The following is a 20488-nucleotide window of genomic DNA, read 5'->3' as shown; positions in this document are numbered from 1 at the left end:
ACTTCCTCATAACAGCAGTTCAGGGACCAGTGCAAGACAGGGACAGAGGCCATTATGTGCAGGTTTGTGTGTATGTGATATAACATTGTGCTCTAGTACAACAGAAAGGCCTGTCGTCATTCTGCCGTAACTTGTGAGCAAATCAGTGAGATGTTGTTCACAAAACAGATGGAAAACAGCTCTGGCTGTGGAAAATGGAAAGTGGTTAAAAGGAAAAAAATGGAGGTAGTTCTATCTGACAGGGAGTGATCGCTTCAAGTCATAAAAAATATCCATTAAAGATATGATTTTAGATCAACAGTAAGTATTCAGTGTTATCTAAGATCTAAGGACCATTACTGGTCATCAGGGTAAACATTTACTGATTTAACTACAATTTAATACTGACAAAGACCCAAAGTCCATGAAGAGTAGAAGATATACACCATAAAGACAAAAGTATTGGGACACCTGCTCATTCATTATTTCAAGGGTATAAGGAGCATTTCTGTGAGCATTTGAGTGCATTAAGTGATAGTAGCGTTACTAAGGTCAGGATGCTGGATGATCACCACACCACCTCACCCCCCCATTTCCAAAACTCCAAAGAAGATGTAGCACCATCATTCCAGAGAACACAGTTCCACTGCTCCACAGCTCAATGCTGGGGGTGGGCTTAATAGCCCACGCCTGGAATTAGGCATGGTGCCAATAGGTTTATGTTTATCTGTATGTGTGCAGTTATTAAGCAGTATGTGTGTATTTGCACAGCTGTGTCAGCAATGGGTGAAACTTAATCCCTTAAACTGCCTATGGCCTGTCAGTGGGTCGAAAGTGTTATTACAAACTTCTATTACCAGAGAATAGCCCCACCAGTTTGTACAGAAGAGTAACACACCTTAGTGTGTAATAAGCCTTTCAGCATTAAGGGGTTAAGTACCTGAATGTATTCATTAGAATGGGGTGTCCACACACATTTGGACATTTGGTATTTTTTCCTGTAGAAATAGTTTAGTTTAATATTGTTTAGTAAAGAAACAAGCAATACTACAATACTGAAAACACTGGTGTTTAAGGATGCACCGATATGTGAACTGCTGATACTGATATCTTATATTTTTCAATTTTCCCAGAGAAAAATACAAAACAATGCATCATAAAATATCAGTTTGAAATACTGATATGATTCTGGTATGATTGTGTATGCAATTATTAGTGCACTTAGTTAACAAAAAATAGAATACTCAGCTGAAAATGGCCAATCCCCATAAATATTGATATGCTATTATTAGTGTCTCTTTATTCTGGTTCATTTTTCACTTATTCTTGCTGTGCACTGTAGTAGGGAAGACTACCATGTGATTTTGAGAGAGTAGTTAGATAAGGGCAAAAGAGAGCTGCAATTCCGAACGTGAGCAGATGGGCTTGCGTTGCATGGTTTACTCAGTAGAGGCACACAGAAAGATCATGATCCTGGAGGTGTAGGGAACATTCCCCAGCTTTCATGGCATCTCCCAGCACGGCTGCTGTCTGCTTGCCTTGCTACAGGACACTCTACTGACAGTACGGCTTCTCAGCTCATTAAAGATGATCCTGTAAATGTGCAGTAGATCCATTTCCTGATGCTGTTAGTGATAATGAAGCACTAGAACAGGAGTGCTGCAAACAAAAGACTGCTTAAAACTGAGCGGTTGTAAATACAGACATGCTTATGAAAAAGGGCTAGATATCGGTAATTTTTACGGGCTGTCAAGTCGATTCTGACCCCTAATGACTAAAGGAACAGTGTGTGACAATCTTTTAGGGGTGTAAAAATGCATTAGCACAGTGTGATGTATCGGTTGGACAGTGGCCATTCAATTTTGGAGTATGAAAATCAATTAGAAGCGGTTGTAATACTGATTTTTCAAAAAATATAAATTAATAAACGTAATGTTTATCACTGTGTTAATAGGTCGTCTAGTCACAGTGCATTTATTGTATTCATTTTTTAATAAATGTATGTCTTCATATCCAAGTGATCAAACCGAAAGAGACTTCTACTGTCAACACTGTTTAACGGTCAAAAGGGTCCTGCCCGGATTGCCCACTGGATTGTGTTTTGAGACAACAGGTTTCTGTTCTTTTGTACTTGGAAAATCATCTAAGTTGTTGTCTAAACATGCTGGAGTATTCCTTTAGAACCATCCATTAAAAGGTTCTTCAGGATTTTATATGTGGTTCTTTTCTAGTATTGTTCCAAAGAACCTTTCCCCCCTCTTTTAACAGGGGGACTCAAACTGAAAGTCCTATAAAACTGATTAACTGTTTTTTCCATGGCACTGGTTCAGAAATCCTTTATTTTGAAGAGCATACAGGCCTCGTGGACTGCACTGCGTTCCAACCTTAAGTGAAAAAGTGAGAGAGTTGATTGGGCAAGGATACGGGGTGTGCCCTCCGTCCGGCAGACCAGGTAAAGGCAGGCGGCTATGACGTGGGTCATCTTGCGCCCTCTTGTCAGGTGCTTGCTTACCACCATCTTGAAGAAGTTGAAGGCTGTGTCCAGGCAGTGCTGGTTTAGCTGCAGCTGGCTGCCCAGACTGTGTATTTGCCGTTTCCCTAGAGACAGGACACACACACGTGTGAGTTTAGACAAACACACACACACACACACACACACACACACACACACACACACACACACACACACACACACACATATCGAAGCATGACTTCACATGCAGGTGTTTGGTTTTCCAGTAGCAGTGATGTCATGAGAACAGTGCACATCTAGACAGGCTTTTAATGGGACTTGGAGGGGAAGGGATGCAAAAACACCCTGAGCTTCCCTGTGCAGAGAGACAGCTGTTTTACTCCCCAGAGTGAGACCATCTGCAACCTTGTCTCACTCTCTCACACACACACTCACTCAAATATACAGTCTGAGTGTGTCTGCTCACTCACACACTCATGACGCAGGCCAAGTTGTAATTCATTTGACATATTGAATAAATCAGTCTAGGACAAATCCCACAGTGTGCATGCATGTGTTTAGTTTATTAAAATTAGGACTTAAAACCAGTCTCTGGTCAGTGATTTATTTAGCCCAACGAATAAACAATAAAAATAGTCTGATTGCAGGATATGTTTTGAATATCAAAAACATACTGGTTTTAGTTAAAAAAAACTAATTGTTTTATATAAAACTGTACTGTTTTTAGTAAAAACTATTATTTTTAAATATCAAAAAAGTAATGTTTACTGAATATCAAAAACTGTCATTTAAACAAATATCTGATTATGTATTATATTGTACACTGAAATAGCCAAGTGGGTTATATCAGCATTTATTTCTGCCCATAATATTAATATCTTCTATCAGTTTTACTGCATTTGTAACCATACAGAAATAAATGGTTCTCAGTGATCTGCTGATCCAGATAGATTAATTCACAATTTCTAAATGTTACAAATGTTTGATGAATTTTAGCATTAGCAGAAGTGTACATAAAAATATCAGGGCACAGTTTGTAATTAAGTATATAGGAGCACCATTAATAACACCAGGTATTATTAACTATTCCCAACAGTCACTTTAATAATATAAAGAGTTTTCTAACTTAACTTAATATAATGGTGATATAAATGATGATGATATCCGCAGATAATTACACAACTGCACTAAAATACCAGCATTTTATCCATCATACTACATTTGTAACATTTGTAATAGCAAAACAGGTACATATAGTCATAAAACACTATACTGCAATTATACTATACTGCATGGGTGGCCAACTTTTGTCATGGCATTTGTTAATTGCCAGGTTAAGTAAAAGGTTAGAGCACAGACAACAACCCTCTGAATCTATCACAGTTCATCACAGATGAACCTCTAATGGCATGGCATAAAAATGAATTTCACCATAATTATGCAGATTTGGTGAATCACCTGTGAACATTTATTTACCAAAACACCAACACCTGGGGCAGCAGATACTTACAGGTTTAGTTAAGTAAAGGTTAGCAAAGTGAGCTTGGGACTGGGAGGCTGTCAGTTTGAGCCCCTGGATTAGGAACTGGGTGCGGGGGAGTGAAGGAACAGCACGTTCTTCTTTCATGACTGAGGTGCCCTTAAGCAAGGAACCTAACCCCCAATTGCTCCCCAGAATCTGAGATGGCTGCCAACCTCTCCAGGTGTGCTTGTGTGTGTGTTTGCTGCTATGCTGTGTGGCTATAAAGGATTATGATCAAGATGCTATGAATATTTCCACAGTCAGTGTCATATACATACATAAACTAAAATTAAAAATGGAATTACATGAACAGATTACATAACATTTGGAATTACAAGATCCAATATTGGTTTAACATTGGTTTGGAAACATCTGTCCTATGCAGTATCTGTATCAGTATCTGTCTGATACTGATATGTTTCAGATATAATCAGGCATCTCTAATGGTTACCAAAGATGAATCCCAAATGATATACTCTACAGCTCTACCAAGCATGTTTCCTCCCAGAAACCCTCAATTTTAGACACAACCACTGTCAACACATGAGCACTGGATGTGCTTTAAACCAGCTGTCCTTGGTGGAAGGAGTCAGGTATCAGATGCAAGCACTAAAGCAGATGTGCGGAAGAGGCAGAAACAAATGAATAGGTGGAGTCCATCTCTCAGCTCCCTAGCTCCCCCCAGCATGGTGTTGAAGGGCTGTGGAGTGGAGCGTCGCGTCACGTCAGCATGCCAGGCACCAAAAATAACTCAAAGCTTTTAAGAGTGTAATCCCTCTATTCTAGAGCCAGTGTGTGATGGCCCTGCCCTCTTGCACTCTCTTTCGCGCTCCTCCAGCCTGCCAGAGGCCTGCGTTGTTTTCATGCTGCACGCGCTGCCGGATTAGCAGGGCAGCTCTGCCGCAACCTGGGCACGTGTGTCTGCGTGGCAGCAGGGTTACGTAACCGCAGCTAAGTAACACTGGCTCTCTGACTGAGCCCCGGGAGCAGCTGGAATACAAAGCGGCAGGCATCTCTAGTTTCTTGAGGAAAGGACTTTTTAAAGAGTTTCTGAAAAGTTTCTCTTATCATTTCCTTATCCTTATCAGTAATTTGGGACTCACTGTATCGGCCCAGCTCCAAAAAAAAACCCTCTCTATGTGATTATTAAGAACATTATTATAAATATGGTTTAAGATGTTCACATACTAGACGTGAAGCATATTGGGTTTAAATTAGGCCTGAATATTAGCCTTTTTCAAACACAGTCTGTACCCTTTTAAGTACACTTGAGGTAAGCATTTGTCAGGGTCTTATTTAGACCACAATTACAATTCAAAGACCGTAGACATTCAGAACAAAGCACAATAATGTGGTCCAATCCCTTGGATTTTCATAGAAATTCACATCCTATTCAATCCTAATCCTGTCTCTAGGGCTTTTTTTACATTATTTAGATAAATGCAAAATACAGGCAGACGCATAGGTATCCGCACAGTGACCTTTTGTAAGTAATTGGACAAACATATAAAATATATACATTTAGGCCAATTTGTTTATACTTGGATGCAAATCCTTTGCAGTCTGGAACCAAATGCTGGGTTTCTTCCCTTTAGATTTTTTAGGAATGTACCAAATTGTCAATCTAGACACTCCAATCTAGACACTCTAGTTTCTCCAATGCCTCTGATAGGTGAAGCATGCATTGGGATGTGCAAAACATAAATTGCTAATGCAGCTTTGACATGTGGATTTGTTTGATCACGAGGCACGTCCGCCAGGGTAATGCACAGCCTCTCGTGGACCTGCTGGACACAATTTATCACTGCACCAGGACAGGCCTCTTAATGCCAGCATAACACATTCATCTGCAAACACCTAATTACATTATAAAAGAGATGATGTGTTTGACCTTCATTCTCTAAAGCTTCCTCAGTGCTGCGCACAGTGGCATATATATATATATATATATATATATATATATATATATATATATATATAAAATGTATGTGTGTCCCTATGATAGACTGGCATAGTTTACAGAAAATTGCAGGATGGATGGATGTGTGGACTGTTATATATTTGTGTTTACATTTGTTTGTAAACTCCTCACTCCACATATCTAACAACCTCAGTCCTGCACTGTGAGATTGTTGGACCACCTTGCATTCACTGCAGCATTCATGCATTTCCAATTATGTTTATGTCGGGAGGATATGAGGATCATTGCATTATCTTCAGCTTACACCTCATAGGTGATATGCCTTTCTAGCAATCCCTCGAGCAGTTCTCTCTGAAGGCTATCTTGACCTCCTCTGTTCCTTTCAACTGCTATTTACTGAGAAAACAGCTACAAGATAAAACTGTTATCTTCGTATAGCTTGCTTCTTCTTTGTGGCCATCAATTATTTTAATTTTCAGTGTGCTAGACAGCTGCTTAGAAGGGCCAGAAGAGCAGGTTTGGGGAGTCAGAGTACTTATAAAGCTTTAATATTTGCATCACCTGGCCTTTCCTAACGATAATTGTGAGTAATAGCCCTACCAAGATGTTTAATGTCAAGGTACCCGAGAGCTCAAATCTTGTCGGGTGCTCCTTTCCTTTTTTTGCATTCTAAAATTGTACAAAACACAAAATTAATAAACAAATTCTGATGAAATGCTGAAAAGAGTGTTTAATCTGTGACATTGCACTCTTTGAAGATTGACAATTTACAGAAACACATATTTTGACTTTTTCATGCTACTGCATAACCTTCAGTCCCCTCTGCTTTGGCAAGAAGAGTGAGAAAGTGATTGATGACTCACCATTCTGAAGCGTCTGAACACGTGACTCTTTCCCAAGGCTTGTGTGGAAGCTGCTGCCCAGGACTGGGGCCTTCACAGGACCTGCAGCAGAATATTCCACAAGACCACATTAACCAGTCTATAGAGATCAAATCAAGCCACATCCAAAGGCAGACCCACCTGCAGTAAGAGGTTATTTGAACAGGTGTTGCTCTTTATGTTGTAGCAGGCCCAAAGAATATTCCCAAACATTTTACATGCAGGTCATTTCAGGGAAAAGGTGAACTTGTTCAGGCATGAACTGAAATTCACATTGATTTCACAGTTGCAGTATTCCATTAAAAGAAGCAGATATTTCCACATTTTAGAACACTTTAGAGTTAGGGTTTTTAGTAAAGGCAGTGGTTCTATATGCAGTAGAATCATTAATAATTCAAAATATATAACTGAACATAACCCTAAGGGTGTATTAATAAAGACGTGTATAAACAATGAATTCATGCAAATAACACAAACGATACAAATGTTATTAACATAATAAAAATGAAAAATCATCTTATATTGACAGTATAAATCCAACTTAACAAACATATATGTTTATCAAGTTTAAAAAGTTTAATGATAATAATAAAGATCTTTCCAATTCAAATTCAAATTCAAAAGGACATTAGTTTAAAGAAACATCTAATAAATATCTGATAAGTTCAGTTGTGTGAATTTTCTTAATTATTTGATTATTTTTTATCATTGATGAGTTTTTTTGGCATCATCTTATTTTTATTTTTTATTTTTTTTTTGCACTGGCGAATAGGACATAACATCAAGTTAAGCATACCATCTTACCGTCTTCAAAAATCTGAATGTTACCTTTACACACATTAATGTAGAAATTAAAAATTCAGCTTGTCTGTTAATTTCCCTTAGCCTACACATGGAGTATAGTTTATATTTGTTGCATTAAATCACAATAGATGACTTTCTGGACTGGGCTGTTGTACAGAGGGTGGTAGCCTAGTGGGTAACAACAAGAAAAAAATGTTTCATACACTACATTCAGTCTGGTGTGTTTGGACTGGTGCTGTGCTCTAACTCCATCTGGTGGATTCCACTGTGTGGAACAGAGGTTTGACCAGAATACAACCCTGCCCTCTTCTGGTTATTAAATTGTACAGAAATAACAATTTACAAGCAATTTCAACTTCAACTTCAAACACTTCACACTAGTGAGTCTTAAACACAAGAACCCTCTCCCAGGACTATTTCAATGTATTCTGCATTACTTTGAATATTGTGAGCTTTTCTCTACATTCATTACATCTCAGGTAGAGGAACATCATAACTGAAGCTGGTGCAATTAGCTGACAACCTAATTGGTAAATAGCAACCTTGTGTTAAGCTTTCGAATATGTATTCTTAATTCACACAATAGCCTGAGGGTATGATGGGTTCATGCTTGCGGCTGTACATAACTGTTATGAACTTGAAACTGAATGCAGTTCTATGCCTCGCATCTTTGGGTAGCATTCCACTTTTATTGTAGAAACAAACACTAACGATATAATGATATATGACCAGTGTAAATTAGCATCCCTTTATGGACAGAGCTGTGTGCTGACAATTTGAACTGTGTGTTTTGCAGTGTTATAGTAATGTAGTATCTTGCTACAGTATACAAAACAATAGCTTTTTAGGCCAGCTAAGGATATTTTTTCCTATTTCTGGACATAATATGATGCTAAAATGAGGTGAGCAACATTCTCTCTAGCTTATCTGGATTTACTCCTAGTCAGTAAGACTGTTAGAATTTTAGTAGGTGTGTTTCCTAATGATTATCCTGATTATCATTTACAAAAATGTAAGATTCCCTTCTGTATAATTCAGAACAACAATCTTGGAATTGGATTACTTTGTTTTTGCATAAGGTACTAGCAATCAGGCAGTGCTGTCTCAATATTTTAAAAAATGCAGCCGTATCTCTTTGTTTCAGCCTCCGGTCCATGTGAACACAACATTTCCGGTGACTGAAAACAAAGGTATTTGAGAACACTCTCCAGGGTGGTGATTTTCAATTACTGTGTTGGCACTGTTTTCATGTGGACAGTCAAAACGCACCTTTGCTGCCGAATGATTGGGTTTACTTTATCATTACACTTTGTCCGAGCTTCCTGCACTCTTATCTAGCAAAACCTACAAAAATGACAAAGACAAAAACTTCTCTGCCTGATCAGCAGGATGTCAGAGATTCATAGTAAAAGCAAACAAAAAACAATATTTAATTTTTAATCCTTTTGTCCTGGTAGAAATCAAGTGTTGAGTCTACATGTGAGATGAAGGAATTGATGAGTTCAACATTCGGAGTTTTAGAAACACTGCTGGAGACGAGAGTTTAAAACCTACATTTTCCAAAATATCCAGATACATGTGGACGAGAACTTAGTCTGCAAACTAAGAAACCACACATCAATAATAAATAATTATTTCCAGCTATTTTCTAGGTATTAATTATTTTTTTGTAATTCTCAGGTAATTACTTTATTTCCACAATTTTCAGGTACTTTTTAGATATTTGTCAAAAGTAAAAAAATCTTGATTTGTTTTACAAATCTATTTTATTGTGCAAAATATATTTGGTTTTGGTTCATCAGAATTGTACTATTTAAAAAAATCCTTGCTAAAGCATAACTCAAACTGAGCTGTGATCCAGAAATGAAGTGCCAATACAAAACACAAAACCCATTTTTTGGGTAAGAATTGCAAAAATGATTAGAGCAATTAAACATATTTATGCTGTGGATTTAAGTACTGGAAATGTGCTACCATGTTTTACGTATTTTATATGTATTTGACTCAGCTTCAGGTTAAAAATGGGCATTTGTAAAGAAATCGAAATCAACCTTCCGAAATCAACAATCACAGGTGTACTTCTAAGATTCAATGTTATCAATATCACTTAACCTTACAGTTTTAGTATTTTTCCATATTATGCACGTGTACTGAAAAGGCCAGTCATTCAAACCTATTAGCATTTCACTATATCACATCACTCAATGCGAATGGTCTCAAGAACAAGTACAGAGAGCAGAAGAGGCAGCATGCTGGAACAGAGCATTAACAAACAGCACAAGTAGAAAAAGTCATTCATTTCGTAACTCCTTCACTCTATTAGTGCATTAATAGCAGTCGTAATCCAGCACATTACCTTTTCATTTTCAGAGCCAGTGACCTTACGAGCGAACACGTGTACAAAGACAGCCGTGTTTGTCTAAAGAACACTTGTGCACTTGATCAATAAACAATTACTGTGTATAACAGGAGAGCCAAGCCAAGTAACAGCTCCCAGACCCCAATTAGGGATAACAATGGAAAGCTGAGGGTGTCACAGCAGAAATAAACAGAGATTTCCGAGGCTTTAGTATTGTTGCATCTCAGAGAACCATCCTGTAATGATCTCTTGCTACACTGGGAAAGCTGAAGAAAAAAAAACATACGGATTATAAGATGTGGGTTAAATTGTACGTGGCATGCGCTGATCTGTCACTGTCTGATTGGAAGAAATGATTTGCCTCATTCTAGACAAAAAAGAACCTGTTTCAACTACAGATCACTCAGCTCCAATTGTCAGCTCCAGCAAGTCAAATAATGACAAAGCCACATCAAGGCAGGATTTCTCATTCTAGACAAAAATGATACAAACAACCAATCAGATTTGCTCCACTCCAGTGCACAATAAAATCACATCAGATTCAGATGTCACTGTAGAGCTGACTGCCCTAAACCATAAATCACAACTGCCGTTTAACAGGGTAAAGGTCTGCTTCCTTTTAGGATGACTGTGAGGACGATTTTTCATAGTTTGAATTGTTAGGTTGGTTGCGGAGGATGAGCGGTGTAGACAGCAGATGGTTAAACATTATGAACAGATAAAGCACATTAATTAATGTTACACCTTATCTCTCAATAATACATCTTTGATCTTTCTATAGTATTGTTCAGTCTCTAGAAAATAGCACCCATCAAATAAATTACATTTATAATAAGAATAATACAGTAATGCAGCCATGATCATCGAACTGCCACTACTATTACAATATCATTTTTTAATCATTCTTTTTCTTGTTTTTGTGCAAATACTATAACACAAACAGAAGAACTGTTACACACTCCACAGCTAGTAATGTCTTTATATTCCCACACACATGGGTCTTTAGGAGGTGATGCAGACCACTGATGCTTGTACCCTGAGATACAGGGTCTCGTTTAACTTGCATGGTATTGTTTGTTGTGTAAACCCAATAGCATCTTATTTAAGTCTTATCTCAATTTAGTTCTGGTTTTTAACCATTCATGCATGTTCAGAAAGCTTTGGGAAATATAACTTCAGCTATGGATTTTAGCCATGCATCTCCACTTTCTTGCTCCTGAAATTTCTGTATATGGCTTTATTTAGGACTTTATACAAAGAAATGTGAAAACTCTAAAACATTTAATTAATCAATTCTTTTTCATTTCTTACTTGTGTACTTGACTGATTGATTGACTGACTGATTGAATGTTTGGTTTGTTGATTGATTTATTTAATCTATATAAATAGAATTATGCTCCAGCATATTATGCCACTGCTTTGCTGTCCAATCTGATAAACTTTAAAAAGGGGAACTGTGTATAAAAGGTAAACCGGCAGTGTATTCCTGTACATTCAACAGTGACATTTACACTGACTGATTGAACATTAGTATTTAATTTTACAGAGATTTGGGTGAATTATGAGCAGCTCTATTTAAATGAAAAAGCAAACTGTCACCCAAGGACATGCATACAAACCTTATTCTTAGACTTCTGTTTAGCAGTACAATACCATCAGCAGCAAAGGACAGCCAAAAATGGACTTAATGCACCAGCTGATAAAGTTCAAACGTTTTCAAAAGCCGCTCATTAGGGCAACAGAGCTCCATCACATTCATGATGCAACTCTGCTACCTAACACTAAACTCACTAGTGACAGAGAATCATTCAGGCTGTTTATTTTCACTTCTTGTTTTAAACTGTTTCTTTCAATATTTAACACCAGGCAGACGGATTGAAAGTGATTTGTTGACCCATCGCACCCTCACGGATGTCAAAGTCACCTTACCAATACAACACCATCAAATTAAAAGTCATGTTTGACATTAGAATGATGAAGAAGGAAACATTAGCACACAGCACAAACACAGCACAAACACAGCACACTGCTCAGGACTAATGAATACATTCCTGATCACATCAGACTATTACTAAGTTCAGCAACCTATGTCTGTTTCTGCTGACTGAACAAAAACCCAGATGGCTCTACTTAAAAAAAAAACACAAAAAAACAATAACAGCAGGATTCAAAGCAAAACTGTGCTTAAATATGTGTATCATAATAATGCTTATTGGAAGTCCATGGCTAAATAATTAGAGATTCACTAGTCTGATGCGAAAAGACTTTCTTCGAACCGACACTCCAAGTTCTGTGTTAACAGATAATTAAAATAATTGACAACATGAACCTAAAACACCTCCTCTCTCCTTCCACTCTGAACTGGCTGAACTCTGACATGGACCCATAAATATGAGCCCACTACATATATCGCTGCTACTGTTGTATAAATGCACATAGATGCACATGCATCTCTACTTGCACAAGTTGCATATGCATCCATACTGTACTGTACTCTAACTTTCTTTACTTAGTGTTTTTCTTTTACTTAGCTCTACTTTAGTGTACTTAGTGTGTGTATATATATATATATATATAATACTTAGTCTGATATTTATAAGATTATGTCGGTAAAAAGAGGAACAACAAAGTAAGAGTTTCATTGTACAATGTAACAACAAACTCTTGAATCTTAAATCTTTTGGCCCCCAGGTCACTCCCCATATACCCATACTGACTTTATTTGACTGTATCTATGCTTGGGGTATCTCTAGACTCCCGTTCACACTAGCGAGGGATGTTCTGAGTGAACCGTGAAAGTAATTCAGCTGGCTGCTTTGGACAACAGCACCTATAAATGTAAATATAAATTTTAATGCAGGGTATATATATTTCAGGTACGGATGTCTACGTTAAAGCCCAAGGGTGAGATTTCTATAGTCAGTCACTGTGTACACCTTGTATGTGTAAAACACACTCGTCCAGTAGGGCCTGATTCTGATTCCTAAACTGAAACTCATTTCTTACCGTCTGCAGAAACAAACTGGCCGATGGCAGAGGCACCTCCACCGCTGTTTTCCACAAACTGGACCTCAGACACTATAATGTTGTCCTCTAGTACAGAGCCACAGGCTGTACACACCGCGCTGCCCCTGGCCTGGTCAATGTCGATGTCCGCCCCACCACAGTTCTGACACTGCCGAGAAGTCATACTGACGACGAGCGAAGAAGCAGACAGACCTGAGGATGAACACATGAAACACAGTTAGATAGATAGATAGTCTGAACATGGTGTATAGTGTTACTGTACAAAACTACTAGCACGCATTATGATCTTTTGTTCATTATTACACATCTGTACGACATTAAAAATAAAAAACCTACAACCCCCCGTAATAAATCACACGACCACCCGACCACCCTCTCCTCAACTTCATCTCCAGCGAGTCTTGAACCCAGGTCGTCCGCGCCATGGGAACCAGCCAACACTGCACTCTCCCGCTCAGCCACTCTACACTGTACACCGCTCAGCCCCGTACATGTGAAGTGTTACTAGCTAGCCAGCGCTACATGACCTAAACGCACCCCAGCACGACTTTGGTCTCTGTTATTATGGTTTATTTGTGTTGAGTGCTATGGTTCATGTACGTTATTTATTGCTGCATTCAGCCACCTTCCTAAAACCAAGGCATTTAGCGATACGTTAGTTTTAAGTAGCGCTATCTAGCTCAGTAGTAAATTTAACACTTTGTACGCCTGTCTTTCTCGTAAAGGATGGATTTACCTTGCACCTATATTAGCTAGTGAAACCTGTCCCAAGTATGTTTAACACAGTTATAGTGCTACTAGCTAATGCTTGCTAGCTACATGGCTGATGGGGAAAATACGTTCAGTTAGCTATAGCTAGCCACTTAGCCACTCACCGGCCACGGAAGTAAACAAAGACTTTGTTCAGTTCAAACTCTATAAAAAGCTGTGTCTCCAAGACACTCTTATTTATCAGATTGCTGGACTGTTCTGGACTGCATCTTTGGCAAATTATGAATGATATAGCAGTCAGTGTCGATATGACTGCTTCATTCAGCTCTGACAGTCGGCAGTGTTGTTGATGCTGCTCAACTGCTCTACAGATGCTGTTGACGAACGGGTTTAAGGAGGGGCGCCGAGAGGGGTGTGCGTAGATATACGATTTTTAATTCTGCTTTGCTTTAAAGTTATTTGACGCTTAAAGTTATATTGTTACTGATTTAAATCATAATTCTAGTACACGTATGACTTCAGCATTATATTATTTCGTTTAAATTGTGTATTTAAATAATTACAGACAAATACGCTCCCCTACTGCGGCGCATACCATTGCTAGTGCAGTTCTCAGTTGGAAAGCGCGCACTTGAGAGGGTCTCTTGGTTTGGACATTTTCCCCTGATTTATGAAATTAATCGATATTGCACAGAAAAACAACAAAAAAAACGGTGTCTCTTCGTAATAATATTTTGAATTTAGTTCAATTCCATTTTTTATTCGATTAAACTTTTTCCGTGTAGGGACTTTTATTGTGTCGGGTGTTCAGGATATTTTCATAACCTGGAAACGAACTGCAGAAGTTTCTCTGGTTAAAATGTATGAAAAATAAAAAAGCAGGACGCGTTGCAGGGGGGAATGTTAAGCAGAAGGATTTAAATGGACTGTGAAAGATGCAATGGACTGGGAACAGCTTGATCTCAACCCAAGGATTAAAAATGCTTTGAAAAAGGGTAAAGCTTTCCAGTTACATCAAATGGTGTGTGAGGATAGCTGTCTACATGCATCATCAGTGTTAATTCATTAACATGCTCGTTTAATTGATCAGTCTAATGTTCTGTTTTCACAGCCTGTGTGAGATCAACGAAAGACATCCTCGGTTTGTCGGCTCCTGAGCTGCAGAGGATCGCTCATCTGTCTCTGAGGGAGGCGAGGGGGCTGCACGCTGCCTGTGCTGCTGCGTGTCGCAGGTCACCACCCGTCACAGGTATCTCAACCACTCAGTGGTCATCGGCTCTCCTCGTGGAGATCTAGGCGCGTTATGCTCAGCAAATCCGTCTAAAGGCAATCATTTAGACCAGAGCCCTTCAACTGCAGCCCTGGAGGGTCAGTGGGTTGCACACTTTGGTGGTTTTTCTGCACAAACACAGTTTAAAAGGAAATTGCATTGATTTTTCAATAAGTTTACACAATTACATTGAAAATTAAGATTTAATTCTTTAGAATATCTAATGCATTTATTGATGAGTGAAAGACTTAAATAATAAATAAAATAATAAAAAAAATTATACATATTTTTCTTTTGGTAAGTAAGCAAATACTTAGATGAGCTATCAATATGTAAAAAAAAAAAAATGAACTAATGTATTAATATTACTGTTATCAGAGAGTGTCCTAATGGTAGAAACCATTTGAAATGAGAGGGAATTTTGCAAACCAAATTAATCTCAACATGATATATAAATTAGCTATCACCCATATAAAATGATGTTAAACAGTTATTTCATGATGGCATAATAGTGAGTGCTGGATGATTGGGTTACTTATCCTTTTCCTTATGTTTGACAATAACAAAACTCCAACTGTGATTATTGTGTTTGTTCCTGTGACCGCTTCAGATCATCTAATCAGAGATACTGCTACTAATAAAAGCAATGTTAAAAGCAGTGGTTATAGATTATCATCTTTTTATATTACCCACAATAGGAATTGCATCACTGAAGACACTGTTATCACAGTGACTCGGTTAACCGTTTCCGGACACAGGCCTATATCGTTAATGTTTTTATTGTCATTATTCACATTTGTAATAAATGAACTGGCTCTTTTGCAGCTTTACAGTTGACTCTTGGAGAATGCCCTTCCTTGGAGCCTGGACACAGACTTTCGCTGGCCTGCCCGGTATTGGATGATCTTTTACGGGGTGGCCTCCCTCTGCGTGGAATAACAGAGCTAGCAGGCGAGAGTGCTGCTGGAAAGACCCAGTTTGGACTGCAGCTTTGCTTGTCTGTCCAGTATCCACAGAACCATGGAGGGCTGGGATCAGGTAAAGCAGGATGGAGTAGCATGCATGGATGTATGTACATACTGTATGTCCATGTTCCTCATGACAGATGAATGGAATAATAGATATTATGCAGTCGTCTGTAAATCCTATTTTATGCATGGACAGGAGCTGTATATATCTGCACTGAAGATTCTTTTCCCATTAAACGGTTGCGGCAACTAATTACCCAGCAGTCCCGGCTCCGCCCAGATGTGCCACAGGCTCTGATCCGCAGCCTCCGATTCAGTGACAACATCTACATTGAGCACACTGCAGACCTGGTGAGAGGAGACAGTGGTCTGTGTATGTACTGTGTATGTGCCTGACACGGGGGTGTTGCCAGGGATGTATGGCCCCATGAAAAGATCCCAGTCTTAGCTCTAACAGTTCTGCCAAAATGCTCAGTTCCTACATTTCTAGGCTCCCTGTCGGTCACAAGCCCTTAGAAAAAAAAGATGTGATTTTCATTATGAGAATGTACCCACATTCGTGTGAAGATACTGGCAACTTACAAAGAAATGTTAAAACAAGTGAATACTGGTTCTTAGTGCTGTGTGTGTCTGTAGGAAGCTCTGCAGGCATGTGTGTCGCAGCGAGTACCCATGTTATTGGAGCGAGGTTTGGTGCGCCTGGTGGTGGTGGACTCTGTGGCTGCTCTGTTCCGTGCAGAGTTCCAAGCTGATGAAGCCATCGAGAGAGCACGCCACCTGCTGGCCTTTTCCAGCACCCTTCATCGCCTCAGCCATACGCATGGGACACCTGTGTTCTGCATCAACCAGGTTTCTCACACACTATACTCACTCACTCACTCACACTAGACTAGGCTGTTTTTAGGACCCCAAGTGTCTTGCTTATGACTCACCCAGTCTTCACATTTTAGCAATTTGAAGATTCTCCACAAGGGAGTGCTATTAGCACTGAAGAAGCTTCTGTGAAGCTTGTGGGTTTGTGTGAGATTCAGTGCCCTACGTTATTTTGTCAATTTCCAGGACCGCGAACACTTAATAATGTATTTCTGGTTGATCAGAAGCTAGAGTGTGCTTCACACGTACTCCATGTTTGACCTTGCTGCCATTGGAGTACAACAATAACTGTTTAATGATCTGAGTAACAATACTTCAGACGACACAGCCAAAAAAAAGCACCAGGGTTGATATGGATGAGTAGTGCTTTACATCAGAATTGTTAGTAGTGGATCAGATTTCCATGTCTAGCTAACACACAGTTTGGATTAAAACCATTAGGCTTAGTGTTTTACAGAGGAGTGGCCGATAATGGCATACATATCATGATGCATGATCATTTATAAATTTACAAGAAATTCTAATGATGCACGATATGTCTCAATATTTATTTCTTCTGACATCTCCATTAGATGGAATGGGCAAAAAATGACCATTGAGGCCACATAAAATTTAAAATGTCAAAATATCTCACACATTGCTTCACACTGAATCCAATTTACCAGGACTAATTATGCCCTCTTTATAATGAAACTTAGTCACTTAATCAGTCAGCAATTAGTCAGTGTTCTAGCAGTACTGCCGACTTCAACAATATGCTTACAAAAAGCTTATTGTGACGTGTGGATGGTTATGATATGTATGATGATGATAAATAGCTGAATTACTGCCTGGTCTAGTCTAGAAATAAGACCTGTTGCTATAAAGCATTCTTTGAGCAATGCAATAGTAGAACCACTTTTTGTTCCGTAACGAACCGCGTATAGGTGTGGGACTGCACATCAGCACACTGCTTTACAGCAATTATCTTTATCCTTACTTAATAGGTATCAGATGTTGTGGATGGCCCCAACCCGGGTCGTTGTGATTATGGGTGAGATCACCTTGGTTTTTGTTGTATGTATAGACCACAACATATATTTGAGATTAATTATTCCTTTGTTGTATTTCTATTAAATCAGTGGACTAAGCTCACAGTGCTAAAAGCTCACAGTTCTCTCTCCCTCTCTCTCTCTATCTTTCAGGCTGGTGGACAGCAAGGTGCTACCTGCTCTGGGCATTGCTTGGGCCAACCAGGTGATGGTACGTCTCATGCTGAGGAGGCAGGAGGGCTGTTTAAGGTCAGGAGGCCAGACTAGCGCTCCCCGCAAATTACAGGTGGTTTTTGCTCCTCATCTACCCCGGGCCAGCTGCCTGTGTGGGGTATGGGAAGAAGGGGTTAGAGCAATTCCTGATGAAGACCTCAGTGTACAGCCTCAAACCACTTCATGATGGCCACTTCCAACAGTATATTCCAAAGTTTCAAATGGACTCCAAGAAATGTACAGATTTTTACAAATATTTTTGTTGTTAAAATGACCTCTGACAAAGACAGTTGACTGCACCGAGCACTATTATAGAAAATGAATGTCTTTACGAATGTTGTGTCTCTGATACATTTAATAAATCCGATTTTATACTCCTCTAGTCAGTGCTTGGCAAGGCAATCCTTAGATGTGTGCGTGCGCGTGCACGTGTGGCCAGTCCAGAGCATTCCAGTCTATCAGCAATGCTTTTCCATAGAGATTACACAAACTATGTATGTACACCTAAGCCTTTGTGTCAGCAACCACTAAAATTATCCAATAATACTAATAAGAAGACGTGTCTGGATACATTTTTTAAATATAGTGTATTTATTCACAATGTGTTTGTAGCTTGACAGTGCATCCTAGACGGGGCAGCATTAGGGCAGTTTTAGAGGAGGCTTTTAAGAGGGGTTGCAGCTGCTCTGGTAAGATGGCCAGATGGTGAGAGGTGAGAAGATTTTACCAGTTCAAGCACAAACCTGAATGAATTGATCCAAATCTTGTGTTCCTGTAAATCTGGAGTAAATCAAAAACAATGTTTTACAACATTGTGGGGAAGAAGGAATCTGCAGTCTGGGTCTGACATGGCTGAAGGAGCAGGCCTACTTATGTACCAGTATATAGTCAGTGTATCTGAGTAACATCTGGGGCCTGCAGCTTATCTCAGAGAGAGCAGATAGCAGTGCTCCTGTTGTAAGTGGATGGACTGAATTTTAAGCCGTATTAACATTTTCAGCTGCTGGATATTGAATACATATTTGTATTGTCTTTCTTATCTTACTACTCTTTTTAATGATGCTGTTTGCTGTCGTCTCTGGAAATTGAGATTGATTGCAGCCAGACATTGTTTAATTTTGAGTATAAACAAAAGCATATTATTTAATATTGTTGTTTAGGTTAAATACTCAGTGCTTCTTAGGTCTAGTGCTGGTTCAGCTTGTCCTGCAGGTCAATGAGCATACACAGCCTATGCTGATCTTGCTGGTGCTCTGCATATTAGCTTCCATTGCTATTTGACCAGCATACCAGCATTCAAACACAGCATGTGCTGGTTTTGCTACACCTGGCCTGTTTTGTTAACTGGGTTCATGGTTACAAGCTTTACAAGCTACCAGGGCATTGCCCCTAACCAGCAGGGTGCGCTAAGCACCCATCAAAGCCCTTCACTCAGTGATGTGTCTGTCCAATCGAGAGCAGGTTGTCATCGACGATCTGTGGTGCTCCCTAAACAGGTTATGGCTAATTGACTCGTTGAGTGTGACTGCTGAAATGGACGGACAGATCTGGCAGGATATCACACTTTGATCCACACCAGCCGCCGTCCCTGATTTTGGGGACAGTGCGCCCCGGGGACACGAGCAGAGCAGACAGATCAGGCAGAGGTGTTGGAGAGGGTGTGAGGAGGGGAGGGAGGGAACTGTCAGTATCTGTATGAGTTTTACAGCCGTCTATCTTGTGTTGGTGAGGGGAGGGGGGTGGTGGGGGTTACAATATAATAATAAAAAAAAAAAAACAGCAATGAAGCCAAAGAGGATTAGCCTACATTACACACTGTTGTCCTGGGTACAGGTTCCTTATGCATTTTATTCATTTTTTTTTTTATCATTAATCATGACTATGACAGTTACTGGCCCCATTGGGGCAATAGCAGCCTCGTGTCTGCTGTGATTTAGTAGGGGAGGGGAGTTGGGAGGCTTAGCTGTGTTGCCATGACTGTGTAGCGGGTTAGATGGTGGCAACGGTGGGGTGATTGATTTTTAAAGCCCACAGGGGCTGATGGGAGAACTGGCTTCACTCTGCATCCTGAACAGGGCACTGCAATGTGGAACAAGCCTGAGTCATCCGACACATTGTGAGGGTACTTGTTTTTGGTTCGTGAGTGTGTGGGAGTGTGTTTGTGTGTTGTGGAAGAGAGGACTGAGAGCTGTTGTGATGGATGAGTAATGAACATAGATAGATGGATAGATAGAAGAACTGACACTTGCACACATAATTAGGACAGGATAACTCATCACAATCAATAGACTTACCAGCAACAATCATTTAAAAGCACCAGCTGCCCTTTATATTGTGTGGACATTGACAAATTGACCAATAGAAACTGCCCAAAATAGAATCTTGTCATTAAATCATGCACTGAACTGCATTCAAGATGTCTGTAATTGAATGGCCTGGCCAAAGGACACACACCA

At 39.5% G+C, this 20488-nt stretch overlaps 2 protein-coding genes across 2 annotated transcripts in view; one reads left to right on the top strand and one right to left on the bottom strand.

Annotated features, from left to right (window-relative positions):
* The window catches only part of brf1b (BRF1 general transcription factor IIIB subunit b), a 69969-nt gene extending 55942 nt beyond the window's left edge, over window positions 1-14027 (bottom strand). Inside the window, exons 1-4 of the mRNA XM_072682750.1 lie at window positions 13842-14027; window positions 12946-13158; window positions 6759-6839; window positions 2404-2577 (exon numbers count right to left, since the gene is read on the bottom strand). Of these exons, the coding sequence (XP_072538851.1) occupies window positions 2404-2577; window positions 6759-6839; window positions 12946-13129 (439 nt within the window). The 5' untranslated portion in view covers window positions 13130-13158; window positions 13842-14027. The remainder of the gene's footprint in view (window positions 1-2403; window positions 2578-6758; window positions 6840-12945; window positions 13159-13841) is intronic.
* A 359-nt stretch (window positions 14028-14386) lies between these two features.
* xrcc3 (X-ray repair complementing defective repair in Chinese hamster cells 3) lies at window positions 14387-18389 on the top strand. The gene is made up of 7 exons (XM_072696624.1): window positions 14387-14672; window positions 14789-14926; window positions 15773-15985; window positions 16112-16266; window positions 16552-16764; window positions 17775-17821; window positions 17973-18389. Exons 1-7 carry the CDS (start codon window positions 14618-14620, stop codon window positions 18217-18219), a joined length of 1068 nt encoding a protein of 355 aa, XP_072552725.1. The 5' UTR covers window positions 14387-14617; the 3' UTR covers window positions 18220-18389.
* Window positions 18390-20488: the final 2099 nt, after the last annotated feature.

Source organism: Salminus brasiliensis, chromosome 1 (genome assembly GCF_030463535.1).
Source record: "Salminus brasiliensis chromosome 1, fSalBra1.hap2, whole genome shotgun sequence".
NCBI classification, from domain to species: domain Eukaryota; kingdom Metazoa; phylum Chordata; class Actinopteri; order Characiformes; family Bryconidae; genus Salminus; species Salminus brasiliensis.
The sequence above is the reverse complement of the archived record's forward strand: the minus strand, read 5'-3'. Positions and strand labels throughout refer to the sequence as shown.

Excerpts from the sequence above, each read along its gene's own strand:
- xrcc3 (XM_072696624.1), top strand. The coding sequence starts at position 14,618 with ATGGACTGGGAACAGCTTGATCTCAACCCAAGGATTAAAAATGCTTTG. Across the intron at positions 16,267-16,551 it reads TTGAGCACACTGCAGACCTG|GAAGCTCTGCAGGCATGTGT; the intron begins GTGAGAGGAGAC and ends GTGTGTCTGTAG. Across the intron at positions 16,765-17,774 it reads CTGTGTTCTGCATCAACCAG|GTATCAGATGTTGTGGATGG; the intron begins GTTTCTCACACA and ends CTTACTTAATAG.